The sequence below is a fragment of the Pezoporus flaviventris genome, unplaced genomic scaffold (assembly GCF_033815535.1).
Source record: "Pezoporus flaviventris isolate CSIRO_AGI_PZ_B2104156 unplaced genomic scaffold, CSIRO_AGI_Pfla_v1 ptg000006l, whole genome shotgun sequence".
Classification (NCBI taxonomy): Eukaryota; Metazoa; Chordata; class Aves; order Psittaciformes; family Psittacidae; genus Pezoporus; species Pezoporus flaviventris.
This window is the reverse complement of record NW_026892554.1, coordinates 8,876,842-8,902,314: the sequence shown is the minus strand read 5'-3', so window position 1 is coordinate 8,902,314 and position 25,473 is coordinate 8,876,842. Positions and strand designations below refer to the sequence as shown.

At 45.2% G+C, this 25,473-nt stretch overlaps 2 protein-coding genes across 4 annotated transcripts in view; both read right to left on the bottom strand.

Annotated features, from left to right (window-relative positions):
* Window positions 1-1,908: 1,908 nt before the first annotated feature.
* Window positions 1,909-18,134, bottom strand: FAH (fumarylacetoacetate hydrolase). 2 transcript variants are annotated; one of them, XM_061446797.1, is made up of 14 exons: window positions 17,958-18,134; window positions 15,537-15,647; window positions 14,821-14,942; window positions 13,755-13,804; window positions 11,929-12,019; window positions 11,302-11,399; window positions 10,992-11,044; window positions 9,357-9,456; window positions 8,543-8,673; window positions 7,704-7,779; window positions 7,071-7,117; window positions 6,162-6,263; window positions 5,075-5,192; window positions 1,909-2,207 (listed from the first exon to the last, which is right to left on the bottom strand). In XM_061446797.1, the coding sequence occupies exons 1-14, from the start codon at window positions 18,123-18,125 to the stop codon at window positions 2,128-2,130; spliced, it is 1,347 nt and encodes a 448-aa protein (XP_061302781.1). In that variant the 5' UTR covers window positions 18,126-18,134; the 3' UTR covers window positions 1,909-2,127. The 2 variants fall into 2 exon arrangements, with proteins under 2 accessions (XP_061302781.1, XP_061302782.1); XM_061446798.1 differs by lacking the exon at window positions 15,537-15,647.
* A 2,980-nt stretch (window positions 18,135-21,114) lies between these two features.
* The window catches only part of ZFAND6 (zinc finger AN1-type containing 6), a 33,754-nt gene continuing 29,395 nt past the window's right edge, over window positions 21,115-25,473 (bottom strand). For both annotated transcript variants that reach the window (XM_061446799.1, XM_061446800.1), the window contains exons 5-6: window positions 22,734-22,847; window positions 21,115-22,141 (exon numbers count right to left, since the gene is read on the bottom strand). In XM_061446799.1, the coding sequence (XP_061302783.1) occupies window positions 21,993-22,141; window positions 22,734-22,847 (263 nt within the window). In that variant the 3' untranslated portion in view covers window positions 21,115-21,992. The remainder of the gene's footprint in view (window positions 22,142-22,733; window positions 22,848-25,473) is intronic.

Genomic DNA, 25,473 nt, shown 5'->3' with positions numbered 1-25,473 from the left:
CCCAGGACTAATGACACCCTGCTCTGACATCAGCCCCTGGCTCTCTATGGGTGCACCCTCAGGCACTGCATTTCCAGCACATCAGATACAGCAAGGTACAACATGGATGGTGCTTCTGCAAAGAAATTTCTCCATTGGATAAATGCTTTCTGCATCCTCCTGCTGCTGCCAGGGGTAAAGCCAGGCTGTGCTCAGAGCAACCACATGAGTTATTTCTAAATCCAAGAGGGAAGGTATCAACTTGTGGTCGTCCTTTGAGATAAAAGATAGCACAAAGCATCCTATAAATTGACAGTAGAGTCAGAGTACATTAAGTAAATATCTGCCTATTTGCTCAGCTCCAAGTTTCCACAAGAGCCTGAAGGGGAAATAGCTTTTCCTTGATAAATAACCATGAGCCACTGTTTTCCTGGCCAGGTCATCCCTCCTGGTGATAGTGGAATGTCTTCGCTTTAAAATTTAAGTTGATTTAGGGCTGATCCTCCAAGTATCATTCTTTAAAGGGACTATTGTTATTGCGCACTGGAAGATAGCCCGTTTCAGCAAACATGCCCCATTAGCAGTGATTTATCTGCACTGTCACATTTTTTCATTAATCTTCATTTCAAATTCATTTTTCTCTCCCACACAGCCAAGAAATTCACATTCCTGACCGGCACCAGGTGCTCCCTAGGATTACATCAAACACCCCCATGGCCCACAGCAGCAAAACTACCTGGCAAACCTTGGGAAGAGCAATAGGAAAGCAGCAGCTGCGCTCTTACCGTTGTCGCTGCACAAAGCCGGCAGCCTCATCAGGCTCTTCACTTTGAGGACCAAGCAAATATTTAACAAGTACCCCTTGCACTGTACCAGAGTTCATTATCCAGTCTCCTGAGCTCCTCCAGTCAGTAATATCCTCTAATTGATGTGATTTGGCACTTGGCCATAGGCAAATTGATTTGTAGACCAGCGGGAGATGGCAGATGCCCTTTACACTTGAGAAAAGTGGCATGTGGGTTTGTTTACCGCCTGCTGCAAGGGGATGCCACTGCAAGAGGTGCCTTTTAGGAGTGCAGGAAGCAGGTCTGCCTCCTTGGTGTGCTCTGACCACAGCCACTATCAGATGACAAGTTGTGACTGCTTGGGTATCACTCCAGCCATGAGGTTCACCCTCCCTCCTTGATCCCTGGGAGGCTGGTGCACAGGGTGAGGAAAATGGGGAATTCCCTTCTCTAAAAGTAGGTAAGATGCATGAGGTATCTCCATGCCCTCTTCTGAAGGGTGCTCCAACACAGGGTCCCTCTCAGGGCTGGCATTGATCTTGGTTCTGGGGTATGGGGAGTTGCCTCTGCTTGAGTAAGGGCAGGAGGAGTAAGGACAACTCGCCTGCTCTCAGAGCAAAGGGAGGCTGCAGCCTGCTGGGGTTTAGTTCCAGGAACCCACCAGTGCTGCAGTGCAAGGGCTGAACTCCAAAGCCTGCATAGGTTTTCTTTCCAAGATGCAGGAGTTCAGTGCTGAGCCTTCTTGGTCATTGTTAGTCATTTATAGGTGGATTGCTTGGGGTTTTGGTACCATACAATTTCTGCTTTCACTGTTTTCAAAGGTTGTTGGTTTATCCACTACTTTTTTTGTTTTGCTTTCACGCTTTCAGTTATATTATCATGCGTGCAAATTGCTTTGTTACAAATTAATGTAGGGCATAGTCATGTAACTCTTTTACTCAAGATGCTCTATAAGTTTTTAGCATTCGTATGCAACTTGGCTTCAAGATTTTACCTCCAGCATATTAATACTGCAGCAAAAGGAAGTCAGCATGCAATCCCAGCTGTTATCATCAGCCCAGTACTCTGAATATTCAAGTTTACTTGAAAGCCTGCTTTTACAATTATACAAAAAACCATTAATATAGTAGAAGAATTAAGAATCTCACTTTTCAATCATTTTATTCCAACAATTTTAAGCTAGCATTGAAATCATTTTCTTATCACACCAGAGTACCACATTTATCTTAAAGGTATTTATTGATAATTGAAAACAACAATATTCTAATTACTTGTATAAAAATAGTAAATCTGAATAAAGCTGCATGACTGTTAGAGATGGAGGGAGAGATCCTCCTGCTCAGACATCACATTACTCCAGTCATCAAGGATCTGACAGGGCTGGAAGGATTTTTCCCGAGCACTGGCCAAATCCCACGCGGAAGCCGTTGCCCTGGCAGTAACCTAGGGCCAGAAAACAACAGACAGCTTGTTCTGTAAGGATTTTACCAGGAATAAAAGTGAATAAAGGCATAGAGAGACCAAAGCCAAGTGGAAACATTTCAGAAATGCAATGACGGGTAAAAATAAGAGTTCAGGTAGCCCAGGAATACATAAAAAAGGTAAAAGAAGCACAAAATGTAAAACATGGCAACAGTGAGTTCAGTGAATTGATCAAAGAGCAAACAAGATGTGCAACATTCCTGTTTTCAAACCTAACTTGCAGCATCATCAATCCAACTGGCAAGCTGATTCACTGCCTGGCCCAGCCTTGTAATTAATCAAGTAAATCTGGATTCTCTTTCTGCAGCATTAGGCCTGCTCCCGGGAGATCAAGATGCTTTTGGACAGAAAGATGATCATTAAACCCCTGCAAAGAGCAGGACCTGCCCTTACAGAACCTGTTTCACTTGCTAAAAACAAGTAGTTTAGTTCCATGAGAAACGCAGCATCTGTCTCAAAATATTCATTTATCCTCTATTACATAAACAGGCACTGAAGATCTGCTGACTGCTGCTGAACTTACCAGACTGTGACAACATCTCTAACTACAGGATGATTCAATCTCTCCCTACTCCTGCGTGATAGGACGGATGACATTCGGATGGAGATGATGCAGTGCCTCTTGTTGCCATGGGCCAGCTGAGCTGCTTCAGAAACAGCCTCCGCTAGTAAAGCTGCAGGTGAAGGAGAGGAGGGGACAAAGCCAGGGGCTTCTGGCCCATCTGGGAAGACTATTCTGGGAAGAAACAGCTGAGGAGATCTACTGTAGCTCTCCACCAAAATACCAGATCAGAGGAAGGACACAAGTGGAATATGCTGCATTTTAAGGACTGATTTTCACAGTTAAGAGATGGACTTCCCTGAAATAATGGAATACATCATCATCCCTGTATGTGATAAAAAACAGCTGCCTTTGAGAAGCCAAGAGGGAGCTGAACAGAACAGACCTTAACTCCAATTCCCACCCTTAGCACGGATCGGTGGAAACCTCCTCCAAGGAAGAGGAGGATGGGTGGTTCAGGCCACAGAGCAGCCAAAGTTATTGCAGCATGAGGACAGACCCTGACAGCACTAACCAACCACGCAGCTCTCACAGCCAGGCTGAAATGAAGTGTTTCCAAGGACAGCAGTGTGTCTAACTGCTTGAGTAACAGCCCACAGACACCACCTCGGTATCTGCCAGGTAATCCCCATTTGTAAGCAATACTGGAGCAAGACACTTGCTTTAGGGCTCAGCTCAATTTCCATTTGTTTCATTAGGCTTCATTGCCAGCTTTCCTTTGAGCATCAGCTTTCCTTTGAGTGCCAGCTTATTATTTCAGCCCAGTTTAGTTATCCTTGCTGTCAGCTACGATTTAGAGCAGTACCAAGGAGCAGCACATTTAACAAAGCAAGCCCTGTGCTGCCAGCACAGCAGAGTGCCAAGGAGCTACAGGGAGATGTTTGCAGCCAGCTGCAGCAGATCATCAGCAACCTTTCCCTCCCAGTGCTCTCTTCTGAGATTCACTTCTTGGGAAAAATACATTTCTCTCATTTTATGTGTTAGGGCTCTGAAATAGCTCCCACAAGGGGAACAAGAACACAAAGTTGAAATAGGAGACTAGAAATTATGGGTTGGGCATTTGGCAGGAGATAATGGTGCTGCCTCAGGAGGGGATGCAATAGCCCTGGCCCTGCCTCAAGGGTGCTTTAAGACACCGGACCTGCCATACATCACCAAATAGGAGCAGATCCCAAACTGTCTCATCAGACAGCCCCAGCTGCACCTGGCTCTTGTGAATAGCCTGATGCCTTGATCACTACAATCATAAACTGCTGCTAGTGTAAAATAGCACAGCAAACTGATGAACATGAAATTGTCCCACTGGGGCAATGGTGCCTTCATCCACATTAACAACACCACCACCATGGTATCTTTAAAGGTGAAAGACATTCAAGATTTAAAGTATTTATTTAAGTAGCATAGCTTGTTCTGGACATGAAGAACACGGATCATGGTCTAGTCCCATCTGGCTCTCAGTCGGCCACCTTGTGCAAGCAGTTCCCAAACTACTAGGTGCTCATTGCCAACAAGGATGTCAGCGTGTAACTCCAAAGGAACGATGACAGTACCTAACTGTACTCTAATTTGGGGCTCCTGGCATAGTTACTGGAGAGAGATCTGTAGCTCTGGAGGGCAAGTGGTACTCTGAGTTGTTGTAGGAGTGTCTCTGTGCTGAATATATAATGAGCCTATGGAGAGCAGCATCAGGTGCCTACTTGCTGCAGCATGAGTAGTCACTCAGTAGGTAGGGAGGCTAAAGGATGTTAGAGGTGTTGGGGACTCCTCAGTTTCATCCTCTACAGCTCTCTCCAGCACACCTCAATCCCCAGTTGCCTCAGCATCTTCCTCCAAAAAACTGGCAGCACCATGGCAGAAACATGATTTTCAAAGCTATTGCACAGGCTGCCAGACATGTTCCACATGCAAACTTGGACTGTAATGGAACAGCACATCAACTACTTCTAGTCCCAGGATATTCTTGCCCATAATGGCAAATGTACCTCCATCATCCCCTTAGCACTCACACACAGGCATAGCAAGATCCTTAAGTACTTAGCAAAGCAAATAATCTAGTTCAGACAGCATTTATAGCAGGGCAATTGCTATCCACCTGATTTTGTCTCCTGACAGGTTGTCCCTGACAGGAAAGGCATTAGGAACAACTGCGCTTGTGTGGCAGGTATGTACAGAGCAGCCCATCTCCCCATGAGGCGCTTACACTACTGGCATTAATCTATGGGAACGTGTCCTTGGTGCAGCGTGAGAGCAGTTGTTCAGCCATTACCTGTCAGAATGATTTCATCTCCGTCCTGCAGGAATTTACGAGACTGCCCACTGCCAAGAGGGATTTCTTTTGTTCCATTCCAGGACAGCTCCAGCATGGAGCCAAAGCTCTCTGGCTCCTGCAGCAAGAGTTCAGAAACAAACAAACAACTTCTGAGTGTCTGTCCTGCTGTTAAGCTACTTGCTGCTGGAAGGAGACACACATTAGCTCTATAGACCAGAGTTTTGCTGTTTAATTCATGGATATGTAGGCTTGTTTTCCTGCTTTTGCATTTTAATTGCTTGCTTGCTATAAGCTGTCATGCTTACAGCTGTGTGCTTAACACAGTGCTAAACCCTGTAGAAGTAGTTTGGGTCTGCTGCAGAAACAAATGGAAACAAAATGAGGGCTCTTCTACAAATCCAGTGCTTTTACGTAGTCATGTTTTGGATTTTTATTACATTTGTTCTTCAGAAGAGCAAAGCTGGTGAGTGCTTGCAAGTCTTTAATGTCAAGCTGTACTGTCAATAGTTTAATTGTAAATAAAGTCAATTGTAATGTCAATAGTTTAAAGGAAGCAACAAGCACTTCAGAAATGTTCAAAATGGAAGTGCAGGTATCCCACCTTAGAAACAACTTACCTGGGGGTGTCTTTCAGACAGCACAAGTCGGATTTATAGTTGATGTTTCAGAAAGTGCAAGTCACCCACATACTGCAACAACTGTCCCCATGGCAGTTCAAGGGGAGTTACAGCTACTGAAGTTATGTCTAGAGAAACTAGAAGTTACATCCATGCACCTTTGCCTTCTTCTCAGAAATCAAAAAGCTGCATTTCACAGAGTGCAAATGGGCCATGTGGATGCTTGTGCACAGATGTTAATTTGCATCTGTAGTAAAATAGTTCTAAGAGGAAGGAGTGCAGGAAAGGTTAAAACCCAAAACAACGAAAGACCCACCACTTTTCGGTGTGATTTTGGGGCTCCTAAAGCAGCAGCCTGGGAAAGAACTGAAGAGATTTTCATCAAACAGGACTCAGACCCAAACACCACTCAATCTGCTTTGGGCTGCTGACCAGTTCTCAGTGACTGTCATTATTTAAACACTCACGGGTCCACTGATTGTGCCAGAGGCCAGAAGATCTCCAGGTCTGAGGTTGCACCCATTGATTGAATGATGAACCAGCTGCTGCTTCATAGTCCAGTACATGTGCTGGAGGAAGGAGGAAGAGGAGGCTGAACAGGGAAGGACAAACCTCTCTGCCATGCCATTAGGCTGTGCAGAGCACATTGCATTCTCAGGATGATGCTGGTAAGACTGCCCCTACAGAAGAGTTCTCTTATTTAATCAGGAGCTCTCAGTAGTTACCATACCCTGGCTAATTGCTTTCTAAATGATGATCAGGAGCTGCTATGTGCATACAAACCACATATTTTAACATGCAATTTGGTCCCTTAAAAATTTTTTTCTTTCAATTGGATGCCATTTCTCCTTCTCTTCTTCCTCTTTAAGGCCAGCAGTACTGACCCAGGATCCATTATTAAACCCAGTATTTCAATGGCTGTATAGAAAAATCTCCTTTTTACCGATTTGCTGACTACTGATTTACTGATTAAGGTAATTGTTATGCAAAGAACCAAATATGAATATAAAATTGACTGAGAAATCCTGCAGCTGGTACATATACCTCCTGGCTTCAATCAGACTGTAAAGGCAGAGCTCCCCACCTTCTCTTTGCCTACCAGTCCTTCACTTTCAGCTCTCCCTGCTATATGAGCATGCAACTTGGGATGCTCTGAGCACCATAAAACAAGCAGCAGAAAGAGCTGCCCACTCAGGTGTTTCCATCTCAGCAAGGGTGAACTATCAACACCCTCCACTCTTTTCCCTCCACCCCTATGCACACATGCACCAGGTGTGATCTTCAGCTAATGCGAAAATCAGTGTCAGAAATTGCCTAAGGCTGGAGCTGATGGCATCACCAAGATTTCAAGCAAACAAAAGATGCTGGAGTCTTACCTTGAAATTGGATCTGCATATAGTAGCTGGCTTGCTCATTCCCTCTGCTGCAGAAAATACAAAATAAGGAACAGAGAAGCAATTTGTTTGTGTTGGGTGAACAATGTTGGAGTCGTCATTTTACAGACGGATGGAGACTTCTTTTATGATTGCGACCCCTAGCAAGAAACAAGTAATGACATTTTCTATTGATAGGAAGGCTAGCATTTCATAGAAAACAAGTGTGCAGAAGGTACTGGGTAGCACCACGCTGCCTGTTTCCTCCTCTGCTCTACCACAGGAGCAATACCTGGGCCTACTGGTCAGCAGGGCCATGAGCTGGGTAAACATCTGAATCCCACACACCTCTGCTCTTCCCATGCCCTGCTTACCCCTGCCCATGCAGGCAAAGCCCACAGGGACACTTCTCATCATGAGCTGATCACCTGGGAGGCATTCTATGATTCTCTTCTCAGTATATTGCTGCATGGCCATTATGGAAGAGAGCTTTGCCTCTTTCTCTGACAGAGGCAATCTGGGCACAGATGGAAACAGAACACTACAGAGCCAAGAGCAAATTGTCTGAAATCCGTGGTGGTTCAGCAACCCTTAAATGGCAATTTCACCTTTACAACCCACTCCGCATTGCCGTACCTTTAATAGCAACAAAGAGCTTGATGTCAAAAGTGTAGGGTTCTTTATCCTGAAGGTAGGGCAGTGGCTTGGGATCCTAAAAGCAAATAAAAAAGCATCACAGTCTAAGCAAACAGAAAGGAAAAATTCCATAAGTCATCCCAATGACTTTTTGTTTAACCAAACTGTGCTGCACACCCCATTTACTTCACTATTGTTACTGCTCAGATTATTGGTTTCATGCACACGCTTTTAAAGACTTCTCTGAACAGATAGATTCTATTGAATCCAATTCCTTTTTCTGAACTTTGGCTCCAAAAGCCTTCTCCATCACTATGGTGTGGTTGCTAATCCAAAACAAACACAGTGCTAACACACCTTTGCTCTGTGCCTGCACAGAGAAGACAGTGAGTTCTCTGCAAGACTTTATTATCTTTTTCAATCTTAACTAAACATCTACATAATGCAGACATCTGGAAATCCTCGAACAAAGTGTTTTGGCTTGAGTCCACTCTCTCCACTGCTTGCTGGATGGTAAAGTGCTACCGAACGCTAACAAGAAGCTCTCAGATCAGCTTATTTTCAGGTGTTTTAAAGGAGATGATATTTCTGCCCTGCTCAAGCATGCAGGATGACAGCTCAGGGCACCCTGTGCCAGCACCAGTGACATCAATGAGCATTTGAATTGAAGGGCTCAGCATGCCTTTGTATGCCTGGAAGCAGGGTCAGACTTGTAAACTCTGTGAAGAAAGTGCTTGGCATTGATACAGCTTAGTGATTTCTCTTGATGGGACCTATCAGTTGTGCAGAGATTTTTCTAGCACTGTTTTTCCTTTATTTCAATCCTTTATTTTGCTAACCTGGACAGGGTTTGGCAACACGAATGGCATGAGAGCTTCCATGGTAACAACCCAAGGGGAGATGGTGGTGCCAAAGTTCTTGCCCAGGAACGGACCCAGAGGAACATATTCCCACTTCTGGATGTCACGAGCTGGGAAGAGAAAATTCAAAGCAATGCTGCTAAACATATCCTAGGAGTTACACCGAAATCACCACCTCTGAAAAAGTTACATGGATGGCAAATGTTATCACTACCTTCCGTAGCCATTGAGCCCAAATCCTGGTCTATATCCACCTGTTTCAGACCCTCAAAACAATGTTTGTAGACCAACTAGATTAGCAATAATTAAAATGAGTCAGGCCATCCCCATATAACCAGCATTTTCATCCCCAGTTAGTTAACGCTTTTACACCCAGCTAATGGCCTGTCCCTGTCATAGGGCCAATTTCAACTAGTTAAATCTGTGCAGAGACCAAGGGATTTGCAGTTGTCAAATCCTTTTCCTACTCCTGACACTGGAATCAATCTTCTGTTGGAATCACCATGCTCAGGGCTGATCTATCCCTGCCCAGAAGAAACTAGACTGGTGTTAGCTCTTTCATAAGTAAATAAATCTTCATTAGGCAGCATTTTCTAGTTCTACTGATTGATCAAAGATGGATTGAGACAGAGCCCGAGACCTGCAGACAGCATTTCATGTTCATCCCTTTCAGCTGCACCCAGTGTTTTCAATGATCACTATCCTACTGCTAAAATACATCATTCATCCCTATCTAAGTTTTCCCGTGACGCTGCAACCCCCTCTCCAGGCAGACTCCCGAAGCACCGGTTACCGCTCCAGTCATTCATAAGGACCATCCCAAAGATGTGCTCTTGGGCTCGGCTGATCGGAATCGGTTCCCCAAACTTGTTTCCGGGACCTACAAAGAACGCCTGAAATTGAAAAGCAAAATATTGATTAAGGAAGGTTTTGAAGCTAAAACTCTGTACTGCACAGAGGGTTACAGGCACAAGCAACAGAGGCAAGATGGGTAAAGGCATCATTTACCATACACAATTAGTTGTAGCAGCCCCATCCCTGGCAGTGTCCAAGGCTGGGCTGAATGGGGCTTGGAGCACCCTGGTCTACTGGAAGGTGTCCCCATCCATGGCAGGGGGTTGGAACTGCATGAGCTTTGAGGCCCCTTCCAACCCAAACCATTCTATGATTCTATGAAAACTCTTTTTCTTCCCCTCCATGCAGCTGGTGGGCTTGAAACACGTAAGAGCACTGTGTTGCTAAGAGATAGTCATCACACAAGGTCACAACATTGTCAAAACGCAGGAGCAAAAATGGTCCCTCCTAATTACAATCCAGATGCAGAACAGGTTTGCCCACTGAAATTACTCTGTTTGCTGCAGACATTGAGGAGGAAAGATTAAAGTCATCTGTGGGCATGCTGAATGTGCTGGGGCTTGTCACAACAGTGGGGAAGAGGAGGCAGGTAGAGAAACGTGCCCACTGAGTACAACAGGTCATGAACTGGTGTCTGTACTTGCTCCCTTAGAAAAGGTACGGCCTGAGCATGTGGCAGAGAATTCTGCAGGGAATCTCAGTTGTCTCTTTCTGCCAACAATATGGAAGCTTTTCGTTCAAAAACTTCCATCAATCTAAATCACCTCTGACAGCAGCCAGTGGTAAAACTCAGGCTGCAAAGCAGAGGTATGGAAGCATCTCATGTACCCCACTTGAAGGGGCTGCCTCCCTGTTTATAGCATTGATCTGCAAAGCATACAGCATTACAGGCTTTCACTTCATTTTTAGTATCATTTCCCTTAATATTAGACTTCTTCCATTTTTTTTAAGGGAGACATGAGGAATAAATCATATGAGAATTATATAAATCACAACAAACAATCCTATAAAACTCCTCTGGACCAGACTAAGCCACAAGAAGACACACCTTCCAAGGATGTTTTGTTACAACACAGGTTTCATCTTTCTATGCAGAAGGATAAGGAATTTGAATCACACTCCCAAGAACTCTCAGCTTCCTCTGCTCTGGACTCAAGGGGCAGACAGCCTGCACTCCCAAAACCCCCAGAGTCCATTAAAGGTCCTGGCTGCAGTGTCAAGGTAGCAGATAACCATGTAACAGGCTGTGGTGTCTGATTAAAAAGGATTACTCCTGCCTGCTTCCAAACTGCTGCAGTAGTGCTCAGACTTGGCAGATGAGCCATTTCCAGCCCAAAAGCAGTATTAGCCAACCACTCAGTGAGCTAACGCACCCTGCGACTCACCAGAAGGGAAAGTTTCCCCATGGAAATCTTTTATTACCTTCTGCACAGGATGCTCAAAGGGAAACACAGGAATGGCCCTTATGCAACACCAATTTTAGAAGAAATTAAACTTCCTTTTCTTCCCTGTTTCTACCTTAATGTTTTTCAATGTTACGGAAAACCAATGGTATGGAAATACGCCATCTTACCATTTCTAACTCGATATCCAGCCGCTTACATGCACCAAACACTGGAGGTTTATCTGTGGGTAGGAGAAAAAGTACTTTAAGACAGGGAGGTAGGTAAGGAAATAAAAGTATCAGCCAGAAGAAACAGAGCAACTGGTGTAGCCTGGTGTGCAATGACAAGATAGACTTAGCTCACGGCTTTCCCTTGCCCTGACCCCAGGATGGGCTTTACAAGGCACCCCAGGCCCTCCCTCTCCACCACTCTGTGATGTGGAGCAAAAATAAAAGATAAAATAATAAGAAGCCCATTAAAAGCCCCTCATGGACTCACCATTGTCAGGTCTCATTTGTCCCACAGGTCTTCGGATGGGCGTCCCAGATACCACAACAGATGATGCCCGGCCATGATAACCAACAGGTAAGTGCAGCCTTGTGAAAGAGCATCACAGAGCATGGGTCAGCTGTGTAACCATTGCCACCAACAGCAGCAATCTGGGGTGGAAGCACCATCGGGGTGCAAGGAGAGAGCTCTGCATAGACGGGCACAGACATTTGCACCTTACTTGCTCTGATATAAAGACGTGAGAGAACTACAATCCAAAGCCATGTAGCAGTCTTAATGCACTTCTGTGCCACTGCTCCACTTAATTCCTTGGAGCTTAAACCCAGCTTTCTTGTCACTCAGTAAAACCCATTCCTTAGGTAAATCTGCCTTTGAACCAGAGAGCTGCAACGTAATTGGTGTGGCTGCTGCAGCAAAATGCAGTGCAGACTCAGCTAAGCCTGGGGAAATGTGGTTTTCAGGTCTAGCATCAAACTGGGCAGCACAGATTCTCATCCGCTATGAACTGAACCCAGTATTTTCCTGCAAGACTGCTCAGATCTTTAAAAAATCCTATATATGTACAGATAAGCATGCAAAATAATACTGCACCTGAGGAAAACTTAAAGCACCCACCAGTTAGGCATCAAAGCATTCTCCTTCCCCCTGAACATGATCCCAACATTTGTGGCATGTTGGCTTGAAGAATAGAAGTCAGTGTAATCTCCTGCATGAAAAGAAACCCATAAAATAGGGATCAATGGAAGGAAAGCCCCTCACCTGATGGGGCTAAAGCACATTGTACGCTGCTGGCAATGAGAGGAGAAAAGGAGACAGCGAGAGCACTAAGCGTGGAGCAATATTTAATATTACTAGCAGAGGGATGTAATGAATAGCATAAAGGAGGACATTAACAGTTCACCTATAGATCCTGAACGCAAAGCTGGCCTTTTTGCTGACGTTTCCAGCAGAGACAAGGGGGGAAAGCGCAAGGGCATCAGGCACCAGCCCCTTTGCAGAGGGAACCGGTCCCACTGCCGTCTGCCCGCTGCACCCGGGAGGGAACCGGCTCGTTCTCAGGACATCTGCTGCCCTCTGCCGCCATCCCGGCAAACAGCGTCCCTCGGCAGGACAACGGCATACAGGGGCTTTGGGGGAAGCTCCGCTGGGGAGGGGGCATGTACATGACGTTAGGCTGGTTTGCAAGATTATGAAGTTATCCTGCAGAGGTTGCAGCCAGTGCCTGCAGGACAAGCACGAATCATGCACAGCACAGAGCTGAACGTAAATGTAGTGGAAATTTAATCACAGAATGGTTTGGGTTGGAAGGGACCTTAAAGCTCATTCAGTTCCAACCCCCTGCCATGGCCAGGGACACCTTCCACTAGACCAGGTCGCTGCAAGCCCCGTCCAACCTGGCCTTAATTACTGCCAGGGATGGGGCAGCCACAGCTTTTCTGGGCAACCTATGCCAGTGTCTCACCACCCTCACAGTAAAGAGCTTCTTCCTGCTACCTCATCTCAGTCTCTCCTCTGTTGGTCTAAAGCCATTCCCCCTTGTCTTGTCACTACATGCCTTTATAAAAAGTCCCTCCCAGATTTCTTGTAGGCCCCTTTAGGTATTGGAAGGCTGCTATAAATAACTTGTGGCTGCATGACCCAGTCGATGCCATGCTGCCAGAGCAGCACTCTCATTTACAGTGCTCGACCTGGAACTGTTTTAGGGAGGCATCATGTTTATGGAAACCCATCACAGTTCCTCTGGGCCTGTGTGAACTTTGTCCCAGACCAGAGCTGTGCTCCAGAAAGCCCAGTGGGAACAGAGCTGGGCTGGGAACTGGGCAAGTTCACATCCCTGCTCCTGTGGAGGTCACAGCCCTCGAGTGATTTTGATCAAGCTGGTTTGGGTCCAAACATAAATTTCTGTTAAATACAGAGAAATGTTTATATAGCTGTATGGATACACTAACTCCACAGAGGTCCATGGGCTCAGGGGAATGGAGGTATGACATGAGATGCAGAGTAACAGTCTGGGAGTGGAGATTCATGTTTGCCTATGAAGCTATGCCAGAGCCTTGCAAAGCTTTGGAAATCTGGGTTATTTTCTGATGGCGAATGGGGAAAATATTGGAAACGGAACAAGTGTTCCCTCCCTGCCCCTTGTCACAGAGACCTTTGGTGATGTCGCTCTGATGACAAGAGTTACGGAGCACCAGGCAACTCTGATTTAGTGAAAATTGCATCGAGGAATTTTTTGGTTGCTATTGAGCTTCCCCAGGCTTTTATTCTTCTGCCACAGACAGCACCTACCTTTCATTACACACAATAATACACTTCTGGCTCCTGCAAAGCCCATTGCATGTCACAGCAATGATCTGTCTGTCTGAGCAAGCTGGAAATAAAGCAGCTTCTCTAGGTGGGAGCAAAGGGCAGCACCAAGCAGCCCTGAGCTGCAGACTCACCAATGTGGGCTGGCAGATGCATCGTCGCAGAAGCTTGAGGTACAAATGCTCTGAAACGGAAAGCAATGATTTCAGCTCTCAGAAAACCTGCAGCTCTCACCCGTAAGAGGTTTATGAGTGTGTAAGAGGCCGCTCTTTCTCCTCGCTCTTTCCTTAATTGAGTTTGCAAGGTCTTGCAGCAAAAAGGAACCTGCAGAAAAGCTGCTGCTACTGGGACGGTTGTGACCCAAGGACCATCCATCAGAGTACAAATGGGGGGGAGGCATGCCTGGGGCAATCTGGCTGGCATCGCAGGGGGTGCAGGGACACACACCATGCACACAGCTGAGCAGGCCACTGTGGCATGGAAAGGATGACTTTATGGGATGTGGCTCTCAGGTGCCTGATTCAAACTGCTGGGTCTGCTCAGGGAAGATCCCTGCATCAAGCAGAGGATTTACCCCTCTCCTGCATGAGTGCCCACATCACCCCAGCAAGACAGGGAGAAATCACTCCTGCTTGCTGCTAGGCGAGCGCTTGCAGTGCTCAGAGCATCACTCCAGACAAACAAGGTGTGTGATCAATGGACACACACACGTTTCCCATCAGCACAGCACAGAGCAGAGCACAGCCCTTGTCTCCCACTCCTACACCAGCGCACTGCCCCTCATCTGAAGCTGATTTGTGACAACAGATTTGGTTTTAGCCAAGTCAGGGGGTTTCTGAGGAGCAACTGGGGTGTCTCCCCATGCCAGTGATGCTCCAAGAGGATCAGTGCTGGAGAAGGTGGGAGAGGTGGAAGGGATACCCTTTGCAGCTATGTCTTCCTCGAAGGCTGTGTTGGAAGGGATGTGCTCAGGGAACCAGCCTGTCCCCACCCCTGCCCGGGTGACACCCCGGATCTGTGGGCACTTGAAGCATTAATCACAGATGTAATTACAAATGGGAAGCCCTCGGTGCGCTCAGACCTCAGTTAATCCCCATGTAGGCGGCAGGTGCCCACATTCAGACCTTGGATCACCACGTGCTCTGGGCGATACAGGGCAGAGCTGACAGGTCACCGTGCCCCGCAGGACCCTCCGCTCACCTCCTCCGCAGCTCCGCATTGTCCCTCAGGACCGGCTCTCCGGCCGACAGCAGCCTCTGGAGGAAAGCCCTCGCCTCCGTCCACGCCGCACGGCCCAGCCCCATGAAGGCGTTCAGGGTTGGCTGACAGGCAAGAGAGAGGTGGTGCATAAATGACCACATTCTGCTTAACCTTCACATGCACAGGAGATGATGTCCTGCACTTCCATCCAGCGGTTGGATGCCTGTGGGCTGGGTTATGTGGTGGTGGTTGCCCGGATTGCCCATCCTCCCTGTTCATAACCGCCTGCGCTGCCCTCCTCCCACCACCAGTCCTCTGAAGCAGGATCTGCTGCATGTCTGCATCATACCCCCTCCTAACACTATATCAGACCTCAGCAGCTTTGCTATCTCACTTCGCTGCAACCAGAGGTCATTTGTATTTAACATTACCCTTAACCAGTCTCCCTGTCATTAAAATCCCACCTGACTCCTTGCCATGAAAGGCTGAAGGCACAAGCAGGACTGAAAGTGATGGTTAGGCTTTGTGTCAGACCCCTGCACTGCCAAAGACTGATGAGACTTTCAGAAGAAACATTTTTTGGACCCCCAATGCCTCTGTTGTCCTCACTTATCACAGTGATGAGTCTTCCCTGCAGCAGAGCCCTGATGACACAATCCCAGTTCACGCTGATCATCTCGCCACAAGATGGAAATTAGAACAAGACTGATAAATACCTGGTCAAAGACATGCTGGTGTTTGGCAAGAGCTGGTCCATTGAACAGATGTTTAATGACGCTGAGATCCAAAATCTGGTCTCCAATCGCTACCCCGAGCCTGTGCCTAGGCTTAAAACAAGTGAGAGGAGTGGGGGAAAAGAAGAAGAGTTTGTGCTTGTACCCACAAAACTTCTAAAGAGGGCATGGGGGAAGACAGTGACCACAGAAAGCTTAATCCATCAGGGACAAGGGTCTGATACCACAGCAATCAACCATTAAAAGCTAGCTGATGAGACTGGCTGCTGAAAAGCATTAAGACTTGGAAGCAGAGCATCACTGCAGGCTCCCTGCAAATGGGTGGGAAAAAGCTCTCTCCTTATTCCCACTTATTTGGGAGAAGACCAGGGCAACCAGCAGAGGTTTCTCTCCCTGCTCCCTTTCCCCCAGAAGTATTTGCCCACCCCTCACTAATGAGCAGCATTAATAATAAGCCCATACACCTGAAATACCCTCTGAAGTAGGAAAATGCTATTCCCCCTTCTACAGGAAGGGAAGGGAAGCACAGACACTGTGGGCAGAATTGATCTCATCGCTATAACCAGGTAATTAGAGAAAGAGGCATTTCTGCACTGCAGCTCCTCCCCAAAAGATGAAGGGTGACCCAGACTCTACTGCAATACCAGGAACACAGCACATCTTGCTCAGCCGTACTACTTCTGTACCACACCAAATGAGGCTGCCCTGCAGAACCCCATCCCATGCCATGCGAGGAGCCCATGACTCGCATGCAGACGGAGTCTAGATCTCGCTGCAGGAATATCTTCCCACGTGCACACTGCATTCACCACAGACGCAACCTAACACACAAAGACCCTGTTCATCCACTGCAGCTCTGGCAGGGCTGGTGCCAAGCGCATGTGGAGCCAGTGGTGACGGCGCGGGAGCAGCACGGATGGTCCCATTGCAGCTCTGCCCCAGCTGTATGCGGCTATAAAGATGGCACTGCATTCAGAGACCAGTTGCAATTATTTGTGGCCTTAGGCAAATAAAGACAAATAAAGGGAATAACCATCTATGAATTTCCATGCTATTAAACCCATTTTTTCAACCTTTAATTTCAAAGCAAGATTCCAAATGTGATGGTAAGTATTCAGCAAACATTCCTGCAGAAAAACTTAAAGGTCATGTCAGGTTAATTTGTAACTGGGATAGTCAGGAATAAAATGAACTGCTTTGGCTTGAAATCATTAAGATATTGGGCTACTTTTAGAACACTATTTTCCCAGATCATTTCCATCAGTCCTTGCCTGTCTTTGCATGAAGTTCGAGTGAAGATGTTTGCTTCAGAGGACAGTTACTGGAGAAGGCAGAATAATAATCCAAACTCACTAGATAACAACACATACCCCTAGGAGGAGATTAAAAGAACCATCTCGAGCTTATCTTTGGAAAATGCCACATCAAAAACCACAATCTTCCAGTTTAAATTCTTGTTTTTAAACCTGCACGGATAAGTCGAGACAGCAGAAACCAGATAATCATGAAGTTTCCTTGAGCAATGATAAATAAATCCTCCACTTTTTCCTTCCGAGACGTGGCTCTCGGCTCTTTTCTCTTTCTCCAGGACACATTGCCAGGGCTCCATCCCAGCGGGCACCCAGAGGTGTGAGGTTCAGCTGGGCTCAGTTCTCATGAAAATGGGAAGTGAAAGAAAGGTTGAACTGTGTTTTCTTACGTGATCATAAAATATAAAGCCTGAAGCTGGCTCAATTCACAGCCTTTGGACACAGCTTTCAATGCAACACACTTTTACATGTTTAATGCATCATTGCATAAATGTCTGCTATTAAAATACAATGGGTCAGCGGCAAAGACAGAAGTGAAACACTGATTTTGTTCCTTGGATTAATGCTTTTGCAGGCACCAAACTCACCCAGAGCTAGTGACCAGACCAGAAGACAACATTCACTTGCAAACACAGTGTTTTCAATTCAGACTCACATCACTCCATGCTGTGTAACAGGGACTGGGCCTTACAGAACTAACAGTAAATTAAAATAAACAATGTGTGTTTTTTGGGTGATGGTGTGCTTATACTCAGTCACAAAGAAAACGAGGGGTTCTGTTACAAAAAAGTCCATGCAAACTGTGCTGTGCATCTACTTAGTGAATGGATACAGCAGAGATTTAAAGGTTTCACAAGCCGAAACCACCCAGACGTACTGGTCAAAATATTCCTCCTAAGTATTAGCACTTTCTTTTATGCGATGTTACAGATGCTTGATCAAAACAACCGCACTACAACAAAAGTTTTTCTGTCAAGTCAGGAAGCCCATGCAAGCATCTCAGGCTGGGAAGTTTTTCTTCCTCACTGGTTGCTCTTAGTGACAGCCTCAGAACAATCACAACACCCCAAGGACAAAGTCTGCTGCTACTCACCTCCTCCTTGGTGGAGAAAACGCCATAGGGGAGATTCTGGAGAGGAAAATCCGAGTCCTTGTCTACCTGGATGAAAGACATGCTGACCACCGAGCGGACCCTGACCGCGGAGGAGATCCCTACCTCACGCTTTCCTAGGAGGAAGATCCTCTCCAGATGTTGCAACATGAAGCACCAAACCCCACCCTCAGCCCCAAACCAATCCCTGATCTGCCTCCATCCCACCCCTCTGCCTGCTCCCTCCGGTAGCAGTTAATCAGTGCCAGAGGCTTTCCTGAGTCAACAGCCATTAACTGTTACCCAGCAAGGTGGAGACCAGGGGAGAAACAGGCTCTTCCTCCTTGAGAAACCCACACATGGAGCCGAGTCCTTTTACCAGGTACATCATGGCAGGCAGCTCTAAAGCCCCAGGTATCTCTGCTCATTCACCCTCCCAGTGGTCACTAACATGCCGGAAGGATGGCGATTTTGCCCATGGGGAGCAGCTATTCCGCCAGGAGCTCAGCAGCCCTTGGGAAGTTGCACAACTTGCACCTGAAACTGCACTTTGAGTGCTTTCTGGTTTTGAAATACTGCACCCGAGTCCTTCATTTGCTCCAGGCAGCTCCAAACCAGGCGTATCCATGCAACACCAAAGAGACTGGTCTGCTCCCAGCCCTGGCTTTCTCCCAGCTGCAGGGTAAAATTCACCCCTATTCAGGAAAAACAGAAGCCAGTGAGGGTGTATCTTTGAAATTAGAACTAAATACTGAAAACCACCCCTTTTCAATAAAAATAGTTAGATGCCTGTCACTGCCAAGCCAAAGAACTGGTTTCCTGTTCAACTTCTTTTGGCAGAGAAGATAGAAGAAATGTTGGAAGACTTGTTAGAAGAAATGCAGCAAGCTGTACAGGCAAATACTCAGTGTAAGATGACACAACAGCATCAATGACAGCCCATCTGTGACAGCTCTTCACTTGTGGAGACACAAGCTCATGGGGTGCTATCTGAAAGGGGGTCTTATGTAAGAAACACAATGCCTTGCACAAACTTCTGTACCTACAGTACAACTCCATTCCACTGACTGTTGGAAGTCTTTTTAACAGTGAAGATCTGTTTATTCCAAAGACAAAACAAAACCATCTTGAAAGCATGTTTCAGATGCACAGTATGCATCTCAAGAAGACAGATTTCGTCAAGTGCTTTGTAGTGCTGCAAACATGCTGGTATTAATTAAAATAGTCATCTGCTAGCTTCAGGCTGATGACAGAAAATACAAAGCTTCACTAGTTACCCAGGCTGAGCAGATCAACCACCATGATAACCCAGAGCCAATGCCAAAGCAAATAAAGGTGACACGCAATTCTTCAGTCAGGGAAAGGTGCATTTCCCCTTCTAAATGCAAGCTTCTATGAGGGCCACATACCCTTTCAATATTCTGAACTCAGAAATATGCACAAGCCAGGCCAAAGGAGGTTTATCAGATTGCTTTGAGAGTGACAGGTCTGGAAGGGGAATTGCCTGATGGTGATCTGTCTCACTGTTGGGACTGTGAAGGCAGTGCAAGGCAAGTTTCCTCTTAACTGCGTGCAGTTACGCTTCCTACTATATAATCAAGGTCCGGAAAGTTACTGCTTCATGAGGTGGAGTATCTGAATTCCAAAGGCAGTGCTGTTCTTGTCCTTTTTCTTCTTTCAATCCCTCAAATACCAAGAAAATACAAACATGATGATGGGTTTTCCCCCACTGTAAAAATCTATGGCGCCTCCTCTCTGCTTAGCCCAGAAGTACCACTGTCAGATGAAAGGCAGACTGGAGGGTAGGGCCTGTAGGGGGGAGAAAGGAACACTCAGGAAAAAAGAGACCAGAAATAGGGAAGAGGAAGGAGTCAGACTGAGGAGTAAAGAGGGAAGTAGCAGCAAAGAGGGAAGTGAACCAAGAAATACCCATGAAAGACAATGCTGCTGCTCATCCATGCTCTGCACTGTGTTAAGAGGAAGTTCAGCAAATGCTGAGAAAATACAGGATCTTTGACCCATGAGCAGACCATTAAGGAAACTTGATGGAAAGAGTTACTTATTCCCTCCTTTACTATAAACTCCATGTGCTTCATAGTTTGTGGTTAAGCCAGTTTTGCAAGCACAAGATAGTCTGTTTATTACTGGGTCTTGCAGATTACTTTCTACAGCTGGCTGATAGAGAAAGCTCCTTCTGCTGCAGTGTGCTTATATGATAAATGTGGTACTTTATCTACTAATTGCCAGCCATAGCTTTTAAAAAGCATTCAGAATTTTAAAGGATGGAGCCAGCTTTGATTAAAAATTAAATGTTTTAAATAAAGCCATGCAATCTCATTTATTTCAAACACTTTAAAACAGCGGCAAGTCACCAAGTGAAATTTCAACTGCAGATCAGTAACCATCTAGAGAGGAATTAGGTCTCCTTTAGCGTACCATTACATGTGGTGATAAGCAGCACTGGCTGGCACTATAAAACCACTCAACATTTGAGTTATACAGATGACCAGGGTGCTGCAGGGCTTAGGCACAGACTCGCCTGACCAAACAGGCAGTCAGGAAGGAAGAACCTTACTGAGTACACCTTAACAGAAGTGCAGAACAACAATTCCTCCTACCCCCAAATGGTGATCACTTTGAAGCCTGTAGATCCACCAAGAAGCAAGCAGAGGGCAGTTGTGGCAGTTTCAAAGCATTGAAGTCTGGATTGCAAACCTCAAAAGTAGGGACATCTCATAGGATAAACCATCTGAAGAACCATTCTCTCACCTAACTTCAAGATTTGTGCAGCACTAACAGTGGATAACAAACCCCACAGCTGTATTTCCTAGAACCAGAACCATGTGCACAGATCTAAAAGCCCAGTCAGAGGCCACACCCGTTTTACCTGTAGATCTGCCCCCAGTTTAAGTAGACTGTCACAAATGACCCCTTCACCTGCACATGAGGGACACAATGCAGAGAATGCCCTGGGCAGAGTGCATCAATGCACAAGGCAGAAAGCTCCTGGAAACTGTGGTCTCTCTGATATGTTATAGGCAAAAAAAGTAATCAGAAGTTAGCTGGCACTGGATATACATTGTCTCTGTGAATAAATATGCTAAGTAAAGGAACCACCAACGGAAAGTCCCCACGAAAATAAAGCAAGAGACATCCAGGCTACATATGCCAGTGACAGCCACAAGGGCTCCAATTTTCTTAAATTTTATTTAATCAAAGTTAAGACGTGGATAAACATAAATACAGCACAGGTACTTCAGATCATTCTTCATATTTGTGTACAGACAGACTGATGGATGTAATCCCAATGAAACCTGCAGTCGGTGAAGTGCATACAGCCTTCCCCCCCCACACACACACACGAACAAAACCCAATTAAAAAAAATAAAAATAAAAAAAACAAACAAAAAACCCAACAAAAGAAAACCCAACCCCCACACACAATCTCAGCACACACTCTCATTACAAATGATTCATACATAAATAGGTAGAGGGTGCAAACAAGCTAATATGCGAACATGTATAACCTCTCGTTAATGGGGGAAAAAAAAACAGAAGCAGCCATAATGATTAAAATACATTCAGTTACTGATAACTAGTTGTGCCATACAAGGCATTATCAAAAAAAGGAAATTGTGCTGCAGAGAAAAGCTATATACAACAAGAAAATAAACTGCAAAGTTAACACATGCATGTTTTACCCTGGAAAAGCACAGCCCTCCAAATGTTCTCTCCGTGTTTGTTATAAAAGCCCTCTGCACTCAACTAAAATTAAAATGATCATAAAGGATAATACTTGTAAAGTTTACTTAAGTCTTCAGCCACAGAAAACTGCAATGAAAATAAATGTTCAGAGTCATTTTCAAAACAGGAAGAAAAAAACCAAACCCAAAAAATCTATTCATCTGATGACATGCATGATTAAAAGGTCTAGGCAAGATACACTGCTCTACGTTCCTGATGACTAAGGAAAAAAGCTCAAGTCAATTTAATCTGCAGATGGTCAGAGGATTTTTGTATTCCAGCACAAGCAGCAGTTCAGATCTTCTGAATCTTTTCCCCAACAACTACAGGATTCTCTTTTCTGATCTTCTCAGCAGCATCGGCTTTGTAATTGTAAGAGCAACTGTGTACGTCTGAATAACGGTGCATACCACAGTAAACGTTCCCACACCGACACTCGAACCCTGTGGACAGAAACATTAGCTTAGACATTTCAACATTCTTAATTATACCAGTTTGTTTTAAATCCTGAATGTGTTCACTCACTAGCAATAAATCTCAGTCACCAGTGTCAATCAGCCAAAGAGCCTCTGCTGCAGAAAGCATAAGAATCACAAATACTATATTTTGAAGAGATCACAGTAAGATTTTATTTGCCCATTCCTTCCTATCACATGACACTAGCATAAAACGTTCCTAGAGACCTCCTGCTTGCTTGCTTTCTGAGCCTTCACCCCACAGAATTCAAGTCTTAAGCCCTTTCACTGAACCACTGCAAAGCTGGTTAGTGGATGGCAGCAAGCTATCATCCAATTCCTCAGCTAAGCAGCCTTTTAACAGGAAGTATTTGGAATTATGAACTTCACCTTCAAGACAGAAGTTGCAAAACAAAATCATACATGACTAAATCTAGTAAAAGCCAGCTGAGAGGACCTTTGGCCAAGTTTTATTTCAAATCACCATCAAGACAACCATGCCCCATCTGCCCTTTAGGAAAACCTTTCAAAGGTCCAAAGCCTAAATAAGTGTAAGAAGAGTAGAATTCATAGTTCTTACCAGTGAGTCCAACCTTCTTCCTGCACATGAAGCAACGATTCTTTTTCTGTTTTGGTTTGTCAAGTGACTTGTCTTGTTCTTCAGGTGTAGGCTCTGCGTTCCCTGACACTGAAGCTAGCATTAAAAAAAGTCAGTAAGAACAACAGAAAAAAAAACCAACATCTGTCTCTCCCCTTCCTCTGTTTAAATCGCAGGATAACCTAAAGCCCCTCTTATAAGTTTAGGTTCTGGAGTGAACCATTTTGCTGTAGCTTCCATGTCTTAAGTGTGATGGAATCTCAGCACAGGTACATGAACTCCCTCCTTCAAGACCTTCAATAAAATATAAGGAAAGAATTCATTAAATGCTCAAAGTTCACAATACAAAAATGCTATAATGAAACAGAATACTAAAGAATCAGGTTTAAGAGAAAGACTCGAGTGCTGTTAGATTTGGGAAGAGAATCCAACTCCCACGTGTTTCCCCACCAATGTTACTAGTCCAGTTTCTAAAATCTGCTTGTAAGCAGCACTGTATTTATTAAGGACCAGTTGAGTAAAACCCTCCGTTTCAAATGCTGAATCAACATTATTTTTGCTGGAGGCTGCACTCCTGAGGCCCACACAAGATGCAGGGTTTCAGAACAATCTCTGCCACTCTGTCACTGCTGCTCTTGCACACTTGGAAAAAGCCTACAGAGGGGCTACTCACACTACCTGGGAAAAGGTACCCTCAGCTAAAGATACACAAACTTATAGGGAGGAAGCACTATCCTGAAACCCAGAAGGAAGCAGGCAGGAACCTTTTTTTACAGACACTTTGGCTAAAGATAGCTTTTAACCTACTGTAATATTCACTCACATCTGAAGGAGACAGGTTATAGGCTGTGGGGGAGAATATAAACAAGTCATGGTAGTATTTGCATGACCCAGGTATAAATAGAAGCTGGCTGGTTTTCCTCAAGTATTTGCACATTCCTTACATTGCAAAACAGAAATAGAAACCAAAAAACTCAACTTCATTTCAGGAAGGGCAAAGAGCCAGACTCTGCCTACCAATCATTGCTAGATCATAGCAGGATCAGTCTCCAGCAAGTAAGGGATACAGAAGCCAGGAATATTTGCAGCAAAGAGTCAAAGAATGAAAGCAAGCTCCAGCTAGGAAGAGCATCAACGGAAGCTGAGCTAGAACCAATACTGTACAGGAGGAAATGCAACAAGCCCAGACATTTGTCAGGGAAAAGGCTGCAGGCATCTCTGTGCAGCTGAACTTTTGTTAGGCGGAAAACTGTCAGATGCAGTTCTGCGCTAGTTCTACACCAGCTGACTGCTATCTGCATGACAATTTTGCTGGGGAATCTTTTTTCCTGTGCTGCTACTCTGATGATTTTGTTTTTAAGAGAAAAGGGCACTTTCCATTCTTGCAATGTAAAAAATGGAAAAAACCCAAAACACTGTAGTCTGTACCAAGCAACAGCAAGAGGCAGCAAAACACCTGACCACCAGCAAAGACTTCACTGGACTGGACAGTTTATTCCAAGGGTTAATCTAGCAAAGACTGTTATACATGGTTCATCAAATCCTTTTAAAAAATAAAATCACCCATCTATGTTACAAGTAGAGCTTTACTTCATCCTGAAATTTATAAGAATTGATAGTTTGCAAGAAAACAAAAGTTCAGTGGCTTCAAATGGCTGTTAAAGGGCACATTTCTGGGTGGACAGATAACACTCAAGGTCTGCAAAGCAAGAATCGAAACCAGTAAAGACTAAAAGATGTGAGATATGTACCAGAAGTAGTAAGATTCACTCAAATGAACCCTTGTAGTGTTATATATGGAACAGACATTGCAGTGTTCATTAATTCATTAAGAAAGCTTCATGCCATAAATTTAGCAGTTAACATTGTCAAGTTTGCATTTCCTGTTGTAGCAAAATCCAGTTACCTCAGTGTAAGTTTTACTAAAAGCCTCTGTAACTAGCCAAATTTAGGAAAAACTGGCACCCTTCCCTGCATAACAAGCTTTTAATACATACACACTTACATTTTCTTTGTGCATATGGCTCTCACATTAAAAAGTGTTTAGAAGTATTTAAGAGCTGCTGCTCACTGTAGAACTGAGCGCAGAGATTCTGCAGAGATTCTTCTATTGCTGCCAGAAGTCACTTTGGATCTTACAGTAACCACAAATTTTAGATCTCAATTTGGTTTTGCATAGAAGATTTTGAATCAAAATCCTCTATGATAAAATCGTAAGTATCCCACCACTAAGGCATCTTTAGATGATGAAGGACCAGTGTTTAGTGCTACAGCTGTGATGAATGCAATAGAAAAAAAGCCAGGTAAAATGCAGTATCACCCAGTTTGGATCTTGCAGGAAACATGTTGCAGCCACTCCCAGCTGCTGTACTTTGCCTGGATTCCAGGATACTGCTGCCTGCTTTGCCTGAACCAATTCCCTCCCTTCCCCAGCCCCAGCTCTGCCTTCAGCTGGAGAACATAAGCACTGGCAGCACCAGTACAAGCTGCCAACTAACCAAAAAGGAATAAAAGCACGACACATTTTCCTGGAGCTGACAAGCCCGGCTGGCCACTAGAAGTCCCCTGTTTTACAGACTGGTCTTAGCTGATCAAAACAAGCAGAGCCTGGGCTTCCTCCTAAAGGCAGAAGCTTTTGCTACTGCTTTGCTTGTGCCAACCCTACTTGAACTTCAGTATACTCTGGCCATGAAAACAGCAGCCACCAAGACAAAGCACATGC

Coding starts and splice junctions, on each gene's coding strand:
- FAH (XM_061446797.1), bottom strand. CDS start 18,125: ATGTTGCAACATCTGGAGAGGATCTTCCTCCTAGGAAAGCGTGAGGTA. Junction 14,943..15,536: donor ACCAGCATGTCTTTGACCAG/GTATTTATCAGT, acceptor CTTGCCTGTCAG/CCAACCCTGAACGCCTTCAT. Junction 6,264..7,070: donor TATGCAGATCCAATTTCAAG/GTAAGACTCCAG, acceptor TCCTTCCTCCAG/CACATGTACTGGACTATGAA.